The 22,967-nt window shown below is 35.3% G+C and overlaps 1 protein-coding gene across 10 annotated transcripts in view; it reads left to right on the top strand.

The window, feature by feature from the left end:
• The window catches only part of NPAS3 (neuronal PAS domain protein 3), a gene marked incomplete at its 5' end in the record, with an annotated part of 615,861 nt that overhangs the window by 405,417 nt on the left and 187,477 nt on the right, over positions 1 to 22,967 (top strand). For all 10 annotated transcript variants that reach the window (XM_083840112.1, XM_083840111.1, XM_083840109.1 and 7 more), the window contains one exon: positions 19,737 to 19,826. In XM_083840112.1, coding sequence (XP_083696238.1) covers positions 19,737 to 19,826 — 90 coding nt within the window. The remainder of the gene's footprint in view (positions 1 to 19,736; positions 19,827 to 22,967) is intronic.

Below are 22,967 nucleotides of genomic sequence, written 5' to 3'. Positions count from 1 at the left end.
GTAACTAAAAGCAATGGTTGTTTCTTCACATTCAGACCAGGCAGCTTTCTGCTCCAGGCTACCAGGCAGATCACTGAAAGGCAAGTGCCAGGTCTTAGTTCTGGTTGTGACATGCCACTGACCCAAAGCAAACTAAAACTGCAAAAACAGGTTCTATTGAGGTGCCGACAACTCATACCAGGACTTCTGTGTGGCTTCAATGGAATCAAGAATTTTTGGTAACTGGGCTGTAGTGATTTTCTGTGAGACATGTAAATTGGAGTTTTATTTAAAGATTCATTACTTGGTTAAATGACAATAGATTTGAATAGAACGGTCTAAAGAAAAGGTCATAATATATTTTTTTTTTTCACATGGGCAATGTAAAAAATTATTTCCTGGCATGACTTTTGAGAACAACTAAACCAGTTCGAATGAATTGTTCCAGAAAGTCATCATGCAGCTGATATTATAGAAGTAACAGATTTGAAATCTTGTTTGCAGAATGGAATGTATGCTACTCTAAGGTTGGTTTGATTGTTTGCTTTTCCCTAAAGAAAAAATTTATTAAAAATACATCCTTTTATTCTATGTTAATCTTTGCAGTGATCTCTTCCAAAATGAATTTCCATTTATGCTGATCAATATTTTTCTAAATAATCTTAATATTTACATAGAGGCCACCATGACGATTAGCTACACCAACAGAGCAAGGTGAAGAAAAAGAAAATCTTCCCTGCCGCTCATGTTTTGGACGGATTACTTGAGGACTGCTTCTTGGTAATTCTTGCAGCCTGGCTACTGGAAAAGAAACAGTCACATAAGTTTCTCACTAGTGTTATGAGAGACTCAATAGCGTATACAACTTGTGTACAGTGACTGGATGTCCTTCCAAAACTACATCAAATTTATTTCATTATACTAGAAGACCAATGTCTGCTGTTCCCATTTCATTCTTATTATAAGCCAGGTGAGTAGGCTGAAGCCATTTTAGGGAAGCATGTAGCCCTTGTCATTTATGTTACCCTGGAAAGGGTTGACTAACAAATTGTGCAGCAAAGTCATAAAGGGATGGCACTCCTAAATACAAATGCTTTTTCAAATCACACCAATTTTTCACTGGTTAACTCATTTCATTATAGTGTTGTCACTCCTGACATCCACAGGTATAACTGAGTAAAACCAGGAGCCTATTTATTTCTACTGAATGTTTGTTTACCTACTTAATAGTCTGAAATAATGTTTATTACTAAAAGAGATTTTAGTCATGCTGAATTTCCACAGATAGCATGCACTAAGTTTGTGATCAAGGTGGAATGTAAAGTTCATGTTAATAATAAATACTAAATACTTGGTGAGTGGTGGAAAAAGGGAAGTATATAAATGCAGTTACTGTCATGTTTACTTTGTAATGCTGGACAGGTGTATGATCTATAAAGATGTAGATATCAAACAGTAGCAGATGTGGGTATAGATAATTATAGACACATTTTTTGACCTTTGTAACTGCAAAGTGGGGGGGGAAGGTATTCTGGTATAGATTGGAAAGGTCTAAATTAGACATTAAATATTTGACTGATTGGTCAAATATAAATTTAAATAACAGTGTACGCTTCAGGTGCATTGACATTTTTATGTCATATAGCTTTTCAAATACTGTATCCTTAAGCATACGCAAGGGTCTTGGAGAGACCTAGTATGGTGGCTGAAATGTCTTCAGCTAACATAGACAGTCATCAGTAAATTTCCACATCAGTGATATATATGCATCATGTGCCAAATGACTTCAAATGATATTAAGATAAGTGGGAAAGCATTTGTCCTATCCAAGGAAACATATTTGTCCTATCTTCTTTATTACTTTTAGGTGCTTCTTATAGAAGTATTCCTTGAGATCTTTGTATGGTGAAGAGGTTTGTTCTGACAGAAGATTTTCATACTGGATGACCTAGTATTTTCTGCTGACAGCTGTCTGGTGTTGACCACTGTAAGAGCAGAGTCCTTTAAGAATGTTTTCTCTCGACTTGCATACAAAAGGCTTTTTCAGAGCTGCACTTTGGGCTGCCAAGTCTGGACAGAATCACACAGCTAAAATGCTTGAGCAATATTTTTTTAAACACTGCAGAAAGTATGAAGTAATTTCCAGGGGGAAGAAGAAAATGTTCTGCAGGTATGTCCAGGGGCATTTTCTTACAGGAAGATGCTGTGGGAAAATTTATCATTTGGTGCGGTCTAGCATCTTCCAGAGACGGTATCAGTCTTTGTAAGCAAAGAATAAGTTATCCCTGGCAGAAATAAATTCATAATGTAAAAAGTTGGGAAAAAAGGTCCTTCAAAGGGAAAGAAATCCTTCTTCATCTCTGCTTCAGTTCAGACATTGATGAACTGATATTTTTCCTTTTTTGTGCCTTTGCCATGTAAGCTGCTCTTGAGAAGATATTTGTTATTTTTCTGGCACTATTTGGATCACCAAATACTTTCTGGATAGCAAACTTATATTATTCACACAGTAGTCTGCGATAGGCTGACATTCTTTCTATGAAAAAATTTACTGGAAGTGCAACTTAGTGTTTTTTCATCCTTTTAATTCTACCTTCTCCTCTTAAACCCATTCTACTTTCTCTTTTCTTTGTTTTTAAAGACAGAAACCAAGCAGATTTTCTTACTGTATGTGAACAGCTTTTCTAATCGTCAGGTTATACTCTGACAAGGTCCTTCAGGCATCAGTTTTAAATCTCCCATTAATGTTAACAGGAACTGTTTGTGCCTCAGTCTAAATGGATATATATATTGTATCTTTTTTTTTTCTGATGACGATGTATAAAATATCCCAAACCCAACTTAGTATATTTGGTTATGACTGTATTCCATGCTTGCAGACTCTCTAAAATGCAGCAATGCCAGGCTAATTTAGAAGAGTTGGTGTTGTCTACGTGTTGTTCCCATGTTATAGACAAAGAAAACTTAAAGCATGTAAACATTTGAAGAGTAACTCACACAATAAACAAACTAATGAAGAAAGACTCTTCTAGTCCTCTGACATTAAACTTTGAGCTTTGAGAAGGCAATAGTGTCCAATGCCTCCCAATGTTTTTTTTCAGGTAACATTATTAGAATTTCTGAGGGATAATTTGTAGAAATAAAAAGACTTCGAAGAAAATAGTTCAAAATAGTAAGGCTAATCTTTTTGTTTTCACCAGCCCTGCAGTTCAAACAGAATCAAAGATTAAATATCAAACTGATAGGATCTAAACAGTTTTAGAAACAATACTTTTGTGCTGAATTTTATTTTTTAAGATGTGTTGGGTAGTGATTTGTCAAATTCTATGGCAAACCAAGCTCATTCCCCTTTTTGTTCCTTAAGATCCAAATAAGTGCTGTTAATATGTTAATTTGCATACAGAATCAGAACACATGTTGGATGCCAAAAAAAAAAATGTTGCACTACGTAATCATATGAAAGAGGGTCTTAGTTTCACATGTCCCAATCCTGACGTAAAGAAAATCTCTCTAAAATGAGGAATGAGATAAAGCTTCATACGTTCTTCCCTAGTGTTTTGATGGAGATGACCAGTAAGGTTGCAATTGGAACTGGGATAACTGTTTGCTGGAATCACATTACCAAGGCCAGACAGCAGTTACAGACAGGTGACAAACCTTCATCATTCTAGAGGTGAGGAATGAATGTCTGTATGTAGTTTATAAAGAAATTTTAAAGGTCATATTGGTTTTAGGAGGAAAGTAACTGCAGTGGGACCAATCGCCAAAGTATTATTTGGGGTCTTGAAAAGATGGGCACTGAAAAGTAGTGTTTTAGTTCAATATAATAGTTGGACATACACTTGAAGTCATAATGAGGCAACTTAGAGTAACGTTTCAAGATTTTTGTTCAAATTCAAAACATATTTTTCAGAAATTTGTATTTCTCTTTAAACACAAATATGCTTGCCTGCTCCCTCACACATGCATGCCTTTCATATTTTTACTCAGGATGCTGTGTGAGCCATTCATTATTGACTTGTTCATTCTCTTTGAAAGAATATCTGCCCACACAGTTAAAAAACAATTCTCTGTAGGCTTCATCCTCTTCATGCAGAGTGTGTGGGTGAGGAGTATTTAACCCAGCTGTAAACTCAAGAAAATAACTGTCAATTCCCTCACTGCTCTGGACGCGTTCAGGAAAAGTATGAAAATTAAAAGGAAAATGGAGAGTTTCCAGCTTGAGAGGGACAATGGAATGTGATGAATTCCCAAGATTATTGGTGTGTTTGGGCTGTTTATGCTATCTTCCATCTGAAGCATGATTTGTTTCCATTTGGCTCAGACTTTGGCTGATCACATCACTCACTAACAACTATTGTAGCTGGACTCCAAGTTGTGTCAAGTTTTGGAAGACGGTATTGTTTTGGGAAATGGGCAAATAGCTTTCAGAACCCTTTGCACAGATTAAACTTCTGAAGGACAGCCCATGTATTCCTTGCAAACCCCACATTGCAAATAATGTAAAGCAAATTGTTAGCAGCATTTTGGTACAGGAGAATGTTTCTTCATGGTAGACATTCCTCTCTGGTTCATGCTGCTATTTCTTACAAGTCATTTCCTTTGCTTACAAGGGTAGCAGAACATAAGCTTACAGTCAATTGAGCTTGCCTCTTGTTTCCTGAAGAGATCCCACAAACATGTTTTCAAATCCTTGTTTTTGAGTCTTTGGCCATGAAGTTGCATTTGTTTGTCTAATATATGCCACTTTTTTTCCATCTAGTTTTACCATTTTTTTCTCCAGAATGAAATTCATTGTATTTCGTGTTTGCTATAAATACACAACTCAGCTGTATTTCTATCCTTTGTGTCAACATTAAAATTCCCTTGTTCTATGTTTAGCTTGAATAATTACCAAAACATTTGCAATTAGAACTCTAGGATATGACCTCACACTGATTTATTCAGTTGTTTCTTTCTGTATTTAATACATTTCAGATACTGAAAATACCAAATCTTTGTCCTTTTATTTTGATGTTTATCAGTAATGGAAACATTCCAAAACAATCAGCCAAATACCTATGCTTTGTTCATTTATTGCCTTCTCTGAAGATAAATTGACTGTACTCAACTCTCTTCAGCATTTTTCTTCACCTAGATATTATTGCCTTGTGCAGCCACCCCAAGGTGACTGTTATCACTTAATTAAATCCTTGCACGCTGGGAAGAAAAAACAACATTGTTCGTTCATAACCCCAAGGAGTTTTTTTTTTTTTTTCTTTAAGCCACTAAGCTTTTTCCCTGTTTTATTAACTTATTCCTGGCTACAACAAGACATACTTTGTTGATGAGCAAAAGGTTGTATTAGCTTTTTATTTTCTGGGTAAACTTATCTTTTCTCTGGGAAAAAAAAATGTGGGCATTACAACAAAGAAAAAAATGGGATCTCTCCAAACCCTGCAATTCTAGTAAAGGTCTGTGTAAACATCAAGCTAGTAAAGAGAAACAGGGGAGTAGCAGGAAGGAAATGAGAAAATAAAATGCAAACATAAAATTGGAACAAGACAAAAAAGTAAGATGACGTGTATATACACAGAAAAACTACTGCAGTGCTAAGGGAAAATTGGCATAAGAAACAGCGTTTTTGAAGAGAAAAATATATCAGGGCTCTTTATGTTACTGTCTAGGGCAGCATCTTTTTATTAGCCTCTTGGTTAATGTCCTCTCTCTGTTTATTGATTTTAGACTACACAACACTGTGCTCTTGCTTTTACCTTTGCACATTTTTTCCACAGTGCACAAACCTACTTGAAAACTGTAAGAGGAAATACTGTAGATGAGCCATTCGTTGAATATGTGAGACCTGTGATTTGCTTTTATGTTGTTTTAAACACAGTACTCCATATGAGAAAGTTCACTTGAACCAGTGAGTTGCCAGAATATGTCCAATGATTTAGCTGCCTTTTAGCTCATTTCTAGTCCATTAAATGAAGGACCAGAAAATAGGTTTATCTACTCTAAAATTTGGGCTCAAGCAACCATATGTATTTGTTCATGATGCTAAATCATTTTGCCACCTGCTGTGTTCAACAAGCATTTAGAAATAGTAAATGCTATTTAAAGCTGTAATATTTGCAAGAGCAGTTTATGCTGTGGTATCATTTGTATGAAAAGTGTAACATTTTAGTGTGTGATAGGACACAGCTTTTAAGTAGTTGGGTAATTGTGATTTTTGAAATATTACTACTTGTGACATATAGACTATAATTATTGTAGGTCATAGACAGTAGTATATATTTGTATGTGAACCACAAAATATTGCTGGATTTGTACAGATTTGCTCCAAATCCAGCATGACTGTTGTATGTACCAGTAGATAGACTCTAGAATTTCCTTGTTCATGATAAACTTTCAGCTTAAATTGTGATTTGTTTTCTCTGTGCATTTGCATTCTTGTCAGCAGCTTTCTGAATCAAATCATTAATTTAACATTTATACAGCTTAAATTTCTCCCTTTCTTAGCAATAACAAAAATCTTTTGGTATAGCTCCAGCAACTTGAGGAATGCTTTCCAGTCTGTGAGCAATGGATTTGACACCCACAGGGATTTTAACCCATACTCTATGTTTTTGTCTAATCTATTTTACCTTTGAGGCCTGTATACTATCTCCAGATCAATCTGCCCATCTTAACGAACATATCACAAAGGTATCTGAAGTACCTTTTATTTGGAATAAAGGCAATAGCAAATGTATCAGTTATTGGGATTTTATGTTTGGTTTGGTTTCAAATAACTCTTACAGAGCAGTACAGGAAACAATAATTCTGTTCTGGTGTTAAAAAGCTGAGATTCTTCAGAACGAAGTCTGGCATCAGTAAGAGCTTTAGGAGTGGGCAATGAACAGAATTTGATATTTAAATTTGTTACTGTAGGCTCACTAAATAGCAAATAGCTGCGGTAAATGCATCCTTTCTCTTTTCCAAAACTGTTTTTATCATTTTTTTTTCCTTTTTTTGTGTGTTCCTAACTGGAAATTCTAGGTCTCCATTTGCATTACTATAGATGACTTTTCATAAATGATTTTAACAATAGCTTTTGATATCGGTGGGGGGCATAGTGGCTTCATTGCAGGATTAGGAAACAGCACAGGTAGCTCATGAGGGAGAATTTTATTCCAAGAGTGTATAGCTAGAAAATATGGCAAGATAAAATGTTGTGTAAAACAAGGATGCTTTAAAGTTTCATGCAACATGAATGTCCACCTTTTAGGGTCAAAAAGTCTTTTGAATTTCCAAGTGTTCCTCTATGTTTATCTTCTGTTAAAAACGTAATTGGGGAATTGAAACAGCTTGTCTTAAGTGCAATTGGAAATCCGCTCTAGGAAGTTGAATTGTAATCCCGCTAAGGATAGTACTAGGCTGAAAAACTGTTTAGATTCAAAACCTTAACTCAGAACTCAGACGGTCCTCTCAGATGTGGAAAACATTTGGTTGTATTTCTGCTGCAGTTATTCTGTGTGTGTGTGTGCTTCTGCACTTTCCCATCTGGTTTCAAGCCAGAATCAGGGAAGGGCTGATAAAACAACATTTCTTTTTCACTATAGTGACTGAAAACAGATTGAAGAAATTCAGATAAATGTCGGAACTCATTTAAGCATGACCACTTAAATTTATTTATTTTAAGTTAGAAGGGTTGCTGCCAATTAAAATGGCAAATTTACATGCAGAAGTCTATCTATGCTGCTTGCTCTGTTGTGCGTCATGCAGCATACTCATTTGGGCAAAGTAACAGAACAGAACCTGAACTAGAAAGGCATTCACACGGCAGCATAAAAAGCACTGACAGCATTTAGTTGCCTGTGTGATTTTGGCTCAAGGTAGGTTTCCAGTGATTTGAGGAGAGGAAAGGCAAATGGAGAAAAAAAATAAGCTACTGAGAGAGGTAACAGAAATTTTGAGGAAATTCTGTGGATTTTTTTATTTGTTTGTTTTTCAAAAATGTTGAAGTTAACTTGTACAAGAAGTTCCCACACTGATAATCCACAAGTAGGATTTGAAAGTAAACTGCACGAGGGAGAAGAGATGTTGTCAAAATGCAGCATTACAGGACCTTCAGGTAGCAGGAACAGGAATTTAATGCTGTACAGTAACGATGCCAAGATAACTGAAGACAACTGCATGAGATTTAGAGAACCAAACAAATACGTAAGGTATTTCTTATGGTCTAAAGAAATACATCGCTTAAGGCAGGAGACAATAGCAGATATGTGATGTTTTAGTCGAGCAGAAAGAAGGAAAATATCACAGTGGCAGCAGGGAAAGCTAGGATGTTATACTCGCACTGTGTGTTTAAAACATCATAGTTAGAAGAAATTAGAAGTGTTTGCTTAGTTTACTTTGGGTGGTTCTGAATAAAAAGAAATTAATGCTAACATTTGGCAAGAGTAGAGGAGTTTTCTTTCATCAGTTCCATAGATGAAGGCAATTTTACCTACCACAGTTGTCTTAGGGACAGACTTTAACCTTCAGGTTTGTTACAAATTGGAGTGAAACCAATAGTAACAGTGCGGAGCAATCATGTCAGTTCCTACTCAGGACAAGGGATACAACATATGGATTGTTGACACGTGCAATAAATAGCATAGGGATGGTGTTGTCAAGACTTATTTGGGGCTCTTTAGGCAATGTGGTGAGTGGATTATTGACAAAACAGACAGCTCCTGTACTCTGTAGTGTCAAGGAAATTTTGAGCACCCTGTGATGACCAAGTTATTGATACTTTAAGCTGCAGCTCTTCCAGGGGCCCCCTTAAGGGCATATCATGACACTTTAGGGCTGCGCTCTAAAACCGTGTGGTAAAAATATGGGGGAATTTTTTCACATGGTTACTGTGAAACTGCCTTTCTAAAAAGAGAAAAGATGATCTTGGTTGATACCTTGTATTTCTGGCTTTTGCTGGTGGTATATGGACAAATCATAACTCAGTCACCCCTCCCCACCCCAGAAAACAGAGTTTTATTATGGAAATACAAACAGATCCTTAATTATCACAGCAGTCAGAGGTGCCACTGTAATATATTAACTTGTATGTATAAAAGAATGTAAACCTTCTTCATTGAAAGAGCTGCTCTGTGCCGTTGATATGCTTGAATTTATGCAATGAACTGGTAAACAGCAAAATCCATACTTATCTTTATCTACACAGACACTTTCCCACTTTCGTATGACATACCCTTCTGGAGTGATACAGTCTAACCTCAAAACACTTGAAGGAAATACTGCAATCCAGCTTAGACATATTGACTTTACCGTGTAGAATGCAGATGTAGTGGACAGTTTTTGAAACACTTCTATTATTAATGAAGTCTCTAACTGGTTTCAAGAAATTGTTTTTCTGTTAGTTCCGCATATTCGCTGTACTCCCATGTTCCTTGCTCTTAACTCCACAGCTGAGTAAATGGAAACCAGCTCTTCCATGGGTACCAGGATAGCACAAGAGAATTTTCAGTAGACTTCCATCTTGTCTTCTATGGACTTTTGTGTCTAAGGCAGTGTAAGCTGGCTGAGGCTTTTTCAGTGCTCAGCCTGTTTTAAGGTCTCTCTGCTATGTAAATGATGTGGTATCTAGTACTATAGAAACTCATAGTCCAGCTTTTACTACTGCAAAGGCTACTGGAGGGTCTTTTCAGCATTATCAGTCTTTTTTCAGTGAACTTTGAAGAATTTTGCCAAGACTTCCACCTGCTGTCAAATCTAGCAAAAACTATCCATGGATTAGAATGATGTTAGTAGGAAGTCAGACAGACATGTAGGGCAGAGGAAACTATGTTCAAAGTTGGAAGAACCACTTCACCAGCCAGACCTCAAAGGGAGATTGGTAGATTTTTTAATGTCTATCTAAATCTCAGTTTTAGTAACTGGAATGTTTTGTTCATGGCAGTCCAGATTCCTTTTATTTTGAGGGTCGCAGGACTATGGAATCAATAGTAACAGTCCTGGAGGGATTTATGTGCTGGTCTTGACTCAGCAAACAGCTGCTTTAACTTAGTCCAGCTGTAGATGGATCCTAGAAGTCTTCAAAGTGGACATCTATGGAACTGCTACACAGTTCCATAAATGGAGGAAAGAATTGGTATAGAAAATGGATCTCCTGCATTGTTACTAGGATTAACGACAGCTGGAGGAATTCTCAGCTGATTAGGACCAGGTTCTGCCTTCTTTGTATTACAACATGGGATAAGAGGCTGAAGATAAGAACACGGAGTTTTATTTATTTTTCCATGTATCTTTAAGGGGTTAGTTAGAAATGGTGCTGGATTGAATGGACTTTGTATTTGTTCTTAATATCCTGTGATCTTATTATTTCTATATTCTGTTGTCTATAAAGTATTCTAAAGTCTATAAAGTATTCTCAATATGTTCTTATTTCAAGAAGAGTATAAATCAGTATGATAGGCTAGGTAAAGGACTCAACTCAATTTCTCATTCAGATCTATTTTGGTTATCTGTATTGCCATCTAATAGATTAAAGATGCTAAACATAAGCCCCTCATCCTGTTTTTCCCTGAGCACAGTCTCTCCGCTGCTTCATATATATGAAACTGTGTGATGCAAGTGAGAACACGTACTCAATTCTGGGCTGGAGGGCTATTTCTAGCAAGCCAATTGTCAGGATCAATCACCAGAGCATCTGAGCACCCACTGAGTGCCGGTGTTATTTTAAGAGTACAATTAACTCTATATCACAAATTCTTCCCTATAATTTCTTTTTTTCACCTACTTTTTTTTAGGCAATAAACACTTGGACAGCTTTATCTGTTAACTTTCACATAGTATCCGATAGTGTAGATTAAAAGAAAAGCTTATCAAACAGGCAGGTATGTAGTGAATATGAGTGATCTGGAATGGACCTTACCTAAGCTGAAATACTCATACATAACACAAAAGGGCTTTAATCTTGTTACTTTGGAAACAGTGTCGTCATAATAATACTTGCAGCTCCCACAGTCAGTTGTGCTTGTATAGGCACTTATATCAGCACTACATTCCATTCAGTTCAGATTCCCACAGTCACTTGCCCTGTGATCAGTCTGAGATGCAGATCTGGGGTTTTAGCCCTCGCCCTACCAACACCCGCTATTTATCATATCTCCGTCTACTCAGTCAATTCACTGTCTTGATTTTGGCACTCGTGGAAGTAAATATGCAAGTGCTTACAGTATCAAGTCCTTAGGGCAGCACCTCTTGGTGCAGAAGTGCATATATGATTGTAATACTTGCACCAACAAAGGACAGAAATAACTTGATATTCAGATTCTATGTATTCAAAGCAAAGCCAGTCCACAGCCAGATATACATTTAACTCTGACCTGAAACAATCACATTCTCAGGGTAAGAGATATATAACATAATCTCTGTATGAAAATTCTTATCCTAAATAGTACAGTTTGATTGTATTAGATGGTATGCAGTTATTGGCATTACAGTCTACTGTCCAAACAGTCTGGAAGCAAAACTGTGAATCCTATATAATTGAAGGGTAGGAGCTCATCGGGAACTGGCATCATAAAGATGAAAGGTCAGTGCTTTAATATACAACTCCCACAAAATTGAATTTTAATTAAGTGTAACAGTGTTGAATTCCTCCCTCAGGAGTCCTTTTTCTTCCTTTTCTTTACACTAATATATATATCGCTTCTATCAGAAAAGAGAATAGCAAAGAGAAGATAAATATTCTGCCTAGTAAGATTTTAACTTCAGATGTTTTTAACAGTGGTTAGTATAGCATATACTAGTGTAAATCAGTATTTTTGTTCAGTAATGAATCATTTATGCAAAAGAATGGAAAATGAACAGTAGCATTTGCCAATGAGAACAGCAGTTTTTTGTCTTTTTATTTTGTACTAGTAGACCCCAGCAATTGGTGGTTTAAATGCTGTGTGGAAAATTTAATTCTGTACACAGCTTACCTTTCTTAGTTGCCTTTCACACATCTCTTCAAACAGCTCAGGCTGAAATTGCTCACACTGAATAGTACAGGTTATTCAGACTGTTAAGTAGTTCAGTTTTCAGATTGAAAAATTCAGGTTGAAATCAGTCAGATTGTAAACCACAGGCTGGAAGCTGCTGAGGGAATGCACAGTTTATCGAACATCTTCTTGCAATAAAACTTCTGTAAAACTATTTTCATCACATCTAAAAGATTACTTATGATCTCCCACCTGTTCCAAAAGAATCAAAGAGTAAACTCCTACTTCCTATCTCTTGCTAGTGGGTACTACTCACCTTCTAAAATATTTTACTCAAGAGAGGTTGCCTACTTCCCAGCACTGGGGTGAAAAACAATTCAAGCAGATTCAAGAATTGTAGCAGATCATCAGACTGTTAAAATCTTAATGCCATGGAAGCCTAGCATGTAAGTCAAAATTACCTACTCCACCAACTGACTTTGGTTATGCCAGCACTCTACTGTGTAAGGCATCGGACCACTTCCTACAAATTGTTTAAATCTCTCATAGTACATCAGCGTCTCTACATGAAAACCTGCACGAAGAATTTCAGCAGTTTATCTCAGTAATTTAGATTAGTTAATCAAATAGAAGCATAATAATGAGCAGAGACATAGAGGATATAGCAAAACAGTGCCACAACTTGACCAAAAAATTTCAAGGAGATAATTAAAGATCATCTGGCTTCTGTTATTTAACTTAATTTTGTTGTTCTTATCTGCATTTTGGCTTTGATATGGTTCTCTGCATGTTATATGAAAGGTTTGGCCAAAAAAATTATCCTCTGATAAACTGGGTGTAGAATAAATCCAAGCTCTCTGTCCTGGATTTGTATTTTATTATTATTATTATTATTTTCACATTAGTGAGCCTCTCTATTTCTTTCTGGTAATAGCATTACAATATAACCTAAGGACATTTTTTCCCCCTACTGTGATACCAACTTTTCAGCAAGTCTAAATCTCTCATGGTGCAGTTTTGTCTGTACAGTCAGGTTGGCTTGGGACTTTGCAGCAATATAGAGTGCCCTTATAGAAAAAAAAAAAAAAAATACTGTCAACAAGGCAGAGATCCCTTAAAGTCATTTATTGCTTTTGCATATAAAAATTGTCAAACTCTTGATCTTTTTTTTTTTTTCCTTGAACTAGCATAACTCTGAGATTTGTAATCTTCCTGTGACTCTCAGGCTCATCTCTGATATTTGTCAATCTATTATCAGGGAATACACCTGGGAGTACACCTTAAGAACCTAGCTGCCAGCTTTCAAACATTATTCTTGCCTCTAAACTTTTCTCCTCTATACTTTCCATTTGCAGTCATTCTGGTCTGGAACAAAATCTATTTATTTATTTTAATAAAGTAGTAAATCTGCACCTACCAGTTTTTTCTGCTTTGGTTACATAAACACAGTTATTCTGCAAGTCTGGTGAAAGATGCATCAAGGGAATCAGTAAGTTTACTCCTTTGTTTCTTGGCTTTGATCTATAAAACAGATCTTATTATTGACACGTTTATTTTTGGCACTTCCTTGTTGTCATAAATTGCATCCTGACCACATGAGCAAAGAGCACAAAGATGACCAATTAGAAAGCTGGCATCAAAGTCATTCCAACCATATCCTTTAAGCTCATACTCTTGCATAATCTTTTTTCCTGCAGTTGTTTTATTGCCAAATAAACATTGCTTTCTTGCCAAATATGTGTCATTGATTCACAAGGAGTCTATGGTCATATAACCATAGGACCATTATGGTGGACTGTAATTAAAAAATGGCAGTGGTATGAGAGATGAAAACAGAATTTTCTGTTTGTTGGGATTTTAATGGTATAGTAAAAAGTTTGTAGCCCAAGGAACACTGCAGTAAACCCTATGCCTTTTTATTTTGTTCAGGCCTTGTTCTTGTTGTTCTTTGCAAGGTATTAATAAGACTTAAGAGGAGGAATAAAGCTTTTAGAAATTTTTGTAAGTCAGTAGATGATCAAACTTCAGTCATCCATTTTTATTGGCGTATCAAGTACATCACATGTAAAATTGCATTTCCAAGAATAATACTCTAGTTGTCTCACAGTACTTATTTGTGAAAGCCCAAGGTCAGATTTTCCCCCTAAGTAGTTATGCTTTTGTATGTTGGTGTTGCAGGAGGATATTACTCTGATGTCTTAAGAGTGAGAGCGCACAGGATGGGCACTGAAGCATTGAATCCGATTTCTGTTAACCACTGTTCGTGCCGTTTGTTTCATTTGAGACCCCTGCCCAAGAATGGCTGCCATTTTGAAATGAAACTTATGGTTTTGTTGTTGACCTTAAGCCATGCTATAAAACAATAAATACATTATGTAACGATATGTTTATTGCAAGACAGGGACTATTTGCTTTAGTAAGTGTCAGTTGCATCTAATACTGCCTCTCATTTAAGAAAGAGTAAAATATTTTTGCTGTTGTTGAACATTGTATGTTTAATTGGTGACAGGCTTTGTCCTCAAATTAATGCCTAGCTCCAGTTATAATATCATTATGTCATAACAGTGAAAAATTCTAATTAAGATGATCTGTTTGACAGGAAAAAGTTTAGTGTATCAATTAATCTATTTTATCAGGGGGAGTACTCCCTACCTCAGCCCCTATCTCCTGATCAGAGCCTGAGTTATGAGAAAAACATCACAGATGCATGCTGCATTGGACAAAGAACACATGCATGCATTTAAATCATGTATATCTTACTTTTTACTGATGTAATTGTGAAATATGTTCTTTTTGCATTCATAATTAGGGGGTGGAACAGATGGTGAAGGCTTAGTTTAAAATAATCTGTCATTAAAATAACCTAGCCTACTGGTAATTCTTCACTCTAACTGGAGTTTAGGTCAGGGTAACAGGGTTTTTTGCAGTGTTGGAATACACTAGAAGGAATTAGGGACTTCATGGATAGTATGAAATATGAGGATATTCTCCAGAAGGACGCTGTAGTAAGACCTCAGTGAATTAAATTTGTCTGTAGTGGGAATATGCAAAAATAGCAGGGACAAAATTCCTCTGACAAATATAAATTCATTTAGTGCAATGCATTATACATTAGCACATATTCGGTCAAAGTGGTACAGTGCGTTTCATATCCTGAAAGGAAATAACCTCACTATTCTACAACTACCATAAGAGACATTTAGTATTTTGGGTTAAAATCCAGTGCTTTACATTTTCATATTATTCTGATGTCAGAGGACATAAATTATAATTATTGGCATTATTATTCGGAGATGCTGTAGGTAGTGACTTTTACATCTGAGTCTCACTTCCTTCATGTCTACCACATTGACTTGCTGGTATGTGACAAAGGAAATCTTATATCAGTCCTGTCTCTCTAGTTTAGAACAGTTTTCAGGAATAAGAAAACCAGCTCAATAAATCAGATACTTGCATGTCTTTAAAGCATTTATTTTAGTGTTTCCTTTAAGATTTCATTCTCTACCAGCTTTGAAAGAAAGCATATAGATTTCAGCATGGTATTATGATAAATCTTCTCAAGGAGGGGCGAGCATTAACATTTGTGTCGGTTCTTTTTCATCTTAATCCAACCTTGGTTAATAATCAGAAAATTCTACATAGTGGGTAAGAAGATGTAATTAACCCTTTGACCCCAGAATCTTAATTGGCACCTGTTGAAAACAGTGGGGCAGTTTAAAAAAAAATAAAAATTAAAAGTAACCTGTGGTGATTGAAACAGCATAATATATAATGGTTTTCTGAAATCAGAAGTACTGGGGAGCTTCAGCTTTAATCACATTTTGCATATAACCAGTAAGAGTAGGTTTAAAGAAGAAGTTGCCAGTCTTCCTTAAATTGAATTGTGCCTAAAATTGACAGGTGGGGTCACCCTTACCATTTTTAAGGTACCACACTAGATGGAATAGCACTAAGTTTATGAAAATCAACCTCATTTTTAAAAATAAAAACAAAATGAATTCAATAATACTTTCCTAACAGAAGATGCTATACCTTGATATTCTCTTCCAATGAAAACCGGCTATGTAATGAATACCAGTTGCCTTTTCAGAACTTATTTCTATTCAACTATTTCTATTGTTGATGATAACTTCAGAGCTGTGGAACAGAACAGTAAAACTGTTCAGAAATTCCAGCAGGAAATGATAATATGGTGCTCAGTTTAAAAGAGGGGCTTAAAAGCTGACTAAACCCAGTACACTTCTCACATTTGTTGTCTTCTTAGCTATACAAATGTAGTATGAATAATGCTTCCAAAGATTTTTCATTAAAACAAAATTGTTTGTAAATAGGTAGTGTACAATGATATTATATACTCTTTTTCAGTATATAATATAACCTTTGTTATGTTGTCTGCCACCTTTCTCTGAAGTCTGTTGCTCTCTTGGCATGCACAAAGGACATACGCTTTATGAAAAATTGAAAAATTTCAACACGCATTACTTAAATAATAAATATTCATAAATAATACCTATGAATAACGAATGAGACAGTCCTTCAGAACTGCTGTTTGACCTGTATAAGGAACAACAACATTGTCACAAAAGTGGTCCATCTCAGCCCTTTCATACTGGCAGGAGGAACTGCCTTGCTTTGGACAGTGGCCATTTCTTCACCATTTTTTATGTTCATTTTTCTTTTGTATGAGGACTTGAGTTTAGTACTTCTAATGTCTTTGCATTTGGGGCATGGAAATAGTTAGCTGTTCCATTAGCTATCAATCAGTGACTTTTTCAAAATATAATTAAATAATCTGTCAAATTGTCTCTATTGAAAAAAATGCTGAATTATGTCAGTATTTGTACTCAAACATAACTTCAGGGAGCAAGGAAAGGAAATGGAGGAAGAAGGCAGGACCACCACATAGTAGCCTCAGTTGGCTTAATGAAGTGATTTTATGATGTGGGAAATGACTAGTCATGCATGAAGCCAAAGGAGTAGCGGGTATGCTCACTCTCCCTGCCAATCTATCAGTGATGCCTTCTTTGTACCTCACTTGTGAAACTAGGAGGTGAGTAAGGAATAGTCTCCCAGAAGGAAGCAGATGAACAGGATAAAGAATAAAAACTGTTTAATGAAGGGAAAGATTTGGAGTAGATGAAATGGAAAAATAAGAAGGGAATGATGTTGCTTAACGCTTCTGACTTTAAGACTCTCCCCATTTGCTGGTGACTTTGCAAATTTAAGCTAGGAAAGTTGTAATTTCTTTTTGCTCTTGTGTAGACCTGAGATTAATTTATTTATATTGTTTCCAGCAAAACTGGTTTTCGACAGTTCCAGGACAACAGTGAGGAAAACAATTATGCCATATCAGTGTTAAAAGCTTTGTACGAACTTGTTTCATTAGGAAGACTGAGCTTCTAAATAAGATGGTGCTTACTGAAAAAAGAAGCGTGACAGCCATTATTGACTTGGAGAATTATTTTTTGCTGTTCTCACAAAACTCTATGCCAGATAATTACACAGTAATATAGTGTACTAAACAGAACAGATCATAAATGTGCTGCAACTGTATGGACCCTTTTTCCAGTAAAGGAGCAAGGGGACCACGCAAACTAAAAGCCTAGATACGTAAAAAAAAAAAAAAAAAAAAAAAAGACAAGGAAAATTTTTTTTATATGATACACAAAAATCGATGAAATTTCTTTCTTTGGGATATTAATGAGCCAACAAGATAATGTGATTCCAAAAAAACAGTCTTTAGCACATTAGTTATAAAAGTAATTACAGGGAATATCACCTGTCATAGCCATGCCAACTTGTAACAACCTGAGATTAGAAAGAAACTTCTGGTAGGCTTGTCATTACCTACATAGCCAGTATTGGTACTTCAAATCCCTATTTTGAATCATCTAGTTGCACACTGACAGATCCAGGAAGACCAGCCACCGCTGATAGGCCATTAGTCTGATTCAGTACAGCAATTTATTGTTGCTCTTGGAGAATGGCATTCTAGTAAGGACATATATAGGTGGCCAGGGAATCAGTGTGACGGTCTTCTAACAGAGAATTAAACCAATTTCCTCAAAGGAACATGGGACAGAGTATTAGGAAAACTTAAACCAAGACCTTTAAAGATTTACTCTTCTGGTCTTTCTGTGACAAGGAAAGTGGGTAGCAGCAGCAGAAATGATACATAGCTGGGGAGATCAAAGGTTTTGATTGTCCTTGTATAGATCTAAGTTCGAACTTCACTGCTCCAAATTTTCCACCTGTTATTGATGTTAAAATTCAAGGAACTGATGTTAATCATTTGAAAAGAAATGATGATGATTTATAAGAGGCCATAAATGGCTTGCATAATATAAATGTTTTTATATGAAGGAAATCTATGCAGATTTACATTTTTATTAATTCATAAATATAAATTAGAGTCTTTTTTTAATGCAGTAAGAGTTTATATTCCAATATGTGGTATATTCGTTTTAGAAAACACATTTGAACTAATTTCACCACCTACTATATCAGAAAAGGGAGAACACTTCCCAAAGACAATTTCTGACCAGCAATTTGTTAGAAATTAATCAAGGAGCAGAAAAATCAATAAAATTAAAAAGCCTAAAAAATCACTGTTCTGTACGTGAAAAGGAATGAAAAAATTACATGACTTTGTTGTCACATTTTTCTTCAAATTTGTGTGCCTCTGTGACTTTTTTTTTTTTTTTCCAAAATCATGTTGGTCTCTCAAATGGTACAGTTATATTTTTGCTCTACCTTTATGCCAAAGGAATGTTTTGAATGGGATGTTTTGGAGTTGTTTCTTGCTCATCTTAACGTTTGGGGAGTTTCTTATTCCCTGAGCTATTTTAGCATTTGCAGTTTCTATGATTTTGTGATTTTACTTTTTCAATAATATTTCAAATAATTTTTTTTTTTTTGCTAATAATCAGACTCATAAAAAGCATAAAACATATATAAAAGACAGTTTCTTCCTATTGAAGATTTGCTTATGTTCCTAGAGGTATATTTTCATCTTGATGTGCAGTGATTTACTCCACATGTCGGTTTGGAATATAGTCCTTTGTTTATTAACTGCAGTCATGTTTCAAAAGGTATGCATTAATCTGTGCAGTCATATTTGGATTTTTGCAGTTGCAATGGAAACTGCATGCAAAGACCTGAACCTGTCAAAATAAAATCTGATCTAGAGTTTTACACCAAAGAGATGAAATTCGTAACATTTCTGTAGACCTAAGCTGTAAACATATTTGACAGTAATCTGCTGATTGGCTTTGTTTGTTGTCTCACAAAAGGAAAATGGTGTGTGTGTGTGTGTGTAATCCTCAATTCATTAACAAATTATTGAAGTCCATAGTGATTTGAATTATGGTAGAATTTTATTTTCTCTTTTTCAGTTTTTGTAAGTGAAAATTTTCTGCTTTGATTTGGGGGGGGGGGGGGATCTTCTTACATACCGTTTGATTGGAAGATTATTTGTTTCTCTTATTTATTTCTTTGTGTTAAAAAAAATAATAATAATAAAATAAAATTGAAGAACACTTTATTTTTCCATATTCCTTCTATATGCAAATGAGATAATTTTATATAGTATATGGCAGATGTAAGCATGACAGTAAGTCCTTGAACTTTGGAGTATAATCAGATATTGATTTTTAATATGTAAATTCTATAAAGGAATTCTTAATGATTCAAATCAAAAACACAGGAATCTGAATATTTTGCTCAATTTGTTCTGTGATGCCTTTGTTTGAATCCATTTCTGTCTGGAATTTGGAATTTTAATTATCTATTCACTTTTCTTTTCTGCAGTCCCTGGATGGATTTGTATTTGCACTAAATCAAGAAGGAAAATTTTTGTACATTTCAGAAACTGTCTCCATCTATTTAGGCCTGTCCCAAGTAAGTACATGCTTTCAATTCTAAAGTATACTTGTGTGTGATGTGTTCTTCTGTTTATCATTCTAAGAGAAATAATAGCCTGGTTTCTGTATTTTGCATGGATTATTGAATTAGTTTTTTTTCAAATTGCATCTGGTTCATTCTGAGATGTAATTGAAAAACTTGTCTATCAGTATTGGACGTTCAGATAAGATAAACTTGTGCCTGAAAACTTTTTTGCCATGAAGGATCATTATTAATTTATTGAGAACAAATGAAGTTTCTTTTCTCAGTTTTTGAACTTTAAACCTCTGTACCTGATAGGAAAGGGACACACTAATAGTACTTCCCTTGTGTCCTATTACTGGATGTTTATGGAGTACCCTGCATTATCCAGGGAGCTGACACAATGACAGGGAGTCATTTGGAGTCAAGAAATGCTGAAAGAGACCATTAAAATGTCTTGCAGGGAGGGTTCGAACAAGGACACATTTTGCCACTTCCACAAATGTTCACTAATACAAAAAAAAAATTATATATATAGTAGTTGTTTTTTTATGTTATTGTTGACAACTGCTTTTCAAAGATTAAAAGGTGAGACAAAAATGGAGGGAAATTTGCTTGTTGATGCTTATTCCTAAACCTGCTGCATCACACATCTTTAGGTGGAATAGCTTCGCTCTACTTGGGCTTAGAAATGCAGCAGAAACATTTTGCATGATGATTTTCAGGGTAAGATATCTACTTCTATTGCAGATACCCAGAGGAGAAAAAGTAAATCTGATATAATATTTATTTCAGCTCCTTTAAATTGGTACCCATACTGCTATGATGAGGCAACTATTATCACTGGTAACTGTTAGTTTTGCTGTGCCTCAACAATAAAAAAATGGGAAATTTTAACTTTTGTTGAAGAAAAGGACTAATTTTAAATATTATCTGGTGAGAATCAGAATAGAGGTTCATTAACTCCTCAAAGAAAGTGCAAGCAATTGGCTAAAATAAGTTCAGTAATTGTTATTTTGTGCTGGCTCTAGCAAGCCAAATAATAGAAATGGAAACAGAGCTTTTTTTAACTCATATCCATATTCTTGTCTCTCATTAAAGTCCCTCGTTTTGTAATAGACTTTAATCCCTGCCTTAATCTGTTTGGGAGTTGGTATCAGGAATCTCGGATTTTGAAATCGGTGTGCTACCATGTTGCTAATACAGTAAAGAATCAGAACTTTAATGTTTATTATTGTCTTATGCTCATATTAATCTGTTTTATGCATAGTACCCAACAAAGTTTAATAAGCCAGTAAAGAAGAAGGATGGATAATTAGTTTAAGCAGGTAAATGCTAATTAGGAAACTCCTGAAAGGCATCCATTATACACTAGCTTAAAACAAATTTTACAGCCCTGGTTAGTGGTGTAATCCAAATTCTGTCAAGGCAACTGCATTTTCTGTAATTGAGATGTGTATGTTTGCTTTGCATAACAGATGGCTCTGTATGCTTAGACTGATAGCTAGGAAAATAATAATTGCATTATTCTGGCCAAAAGAATATTAGCTCTTGGGTTTTGGCCATTTCAGTCAGTCCTCCTGCCAGCACAGCATATGCACATATATGGATTGGATTTTCAAGGAAATTGATGCATCTGGAATAGTGTGGCCATCTGAAATATCATCTGTTCAAGAAAAATTTGGCTTTAACCCTATGCTAGTCTCTTGTTAAAAGCATTTTCTGCCAGTGCCTTTTTAACTATAGGACTCAGTAAATCTTTCCTTACTCTGAACTTATATCATATTGGTGAGGCTTTACACTTCATCTTGATCCCCATATACATTTCAAGCAAGGGTTCAGATAAATTAAGAAATTTTCTTTGCATGTTAGAGTATTTGATATATCAGTATAAATGTTTCCTTGCATTCACTGCTGAGGGTATTGATGGAAAAACTACAAAAAAATCAGAATCAGGACTGTGGATTTTAATACAATAGGTTCTATCTACTGAGATCCACTAAAATATCTGTAATTTTCATTGCTTTTCTCTTCTGTCTTTATGGAGATACTTTGTATTTCTCAGACCTATTGTGTTTATATTTTTTATGTATTGTTTGGTTGGCATATTGTTGTATAGCTAGGTCTCCAGCAATGATGAAAGGAATGCTGTAGCTACTTGACTCTAAATCACTATTCAAAGTCATTTTTCTTGAAAAAAAAAATTAGCAAGAATATCCTTAAAAGTATTCCTCAGATGGTACTTTGAAATGCTAGTATGTCCACTACAATAGTCTAAATTCTGAATTTCTGGAAAGGTGCTACATAATACATGTGGTATTGCATTTCTTGCACTGCACGTAAATAGTGACAGGTCCTGATCCTGATACAAGCCCCCACCCCCCTATATTTGTATGGAACCTCTAGACAATTTTGCATTGCTGAAGGTGTGAATCATCATCCTGAAGTCCTAACTTCAGAGTTTTACTTCTAGTGAAATGCCTTGTTAGATGCTTCATTCCTTTTTTTTTTTTTCTCCTTCTTTTTAAAGTAGTATTCATGGAAATAATTTGTAATATGTTTCATGCTTACAATGAAAATATCTAATGTCTCTTAGCTAAAGGAAAATAGTCAATGTACCCAATCTTTGCAGGTATGAAGAGTTTTTCACTGAACCCAATTTTTCTCTTTTCTGAACATTGAAAGCCAGTGGTAGAAAACAAATGGATGCTGATATTCTAAGATAGCTGTAAGGCTAATAGTAAAGAAATCTGATAAAACGATATCTTGGGAGGTAGTCTGGCAATGATGATATTAAAGTTACTTCTGGCAAAAATAACAGTATATTCAAACAGTAAACAAAATTTACAATAAACACTCTTCCGACATTACAGTGGACGTACCTTGCACGTAGAGACCCATAGATGTATATGTTTTGAACACTTTATCTCCCAGCTAAAGCTAACCAAGAATTTTAAGTTAGTTTTGCAGACATGGATTTTGTTTTTTTCAGAGCATTTCATTGTGGGACTGCAATCAGAGCACAGACACATTTTCAAGTAGAGAGAAAGACACCATCTTAGCTGAAAATGAGGACTGAGAGAAGGGAGAAGGAAGAGAATAAAGAAAACAGAGAGGGGGCAAAATCTCCCAGTTATATATTCTATCTGTATAAAT

This window comes from Anser anser (genome assembly GCF_964211835.1).
Source record: "Anser anser genome assembly, chromosome: 5".
Taxonomy (NCBI): domain Eukaryota; kingdom Metazoa; phylum Chordata; class Aves; order Anseriformes; family Anatidae; genus Anser; species Anser anser.
The sequence above is the reverse complement of the archived record's forward strand: the minus strand, read 5'-3'. Positions and strand labels throughout refer to the sequence as shown.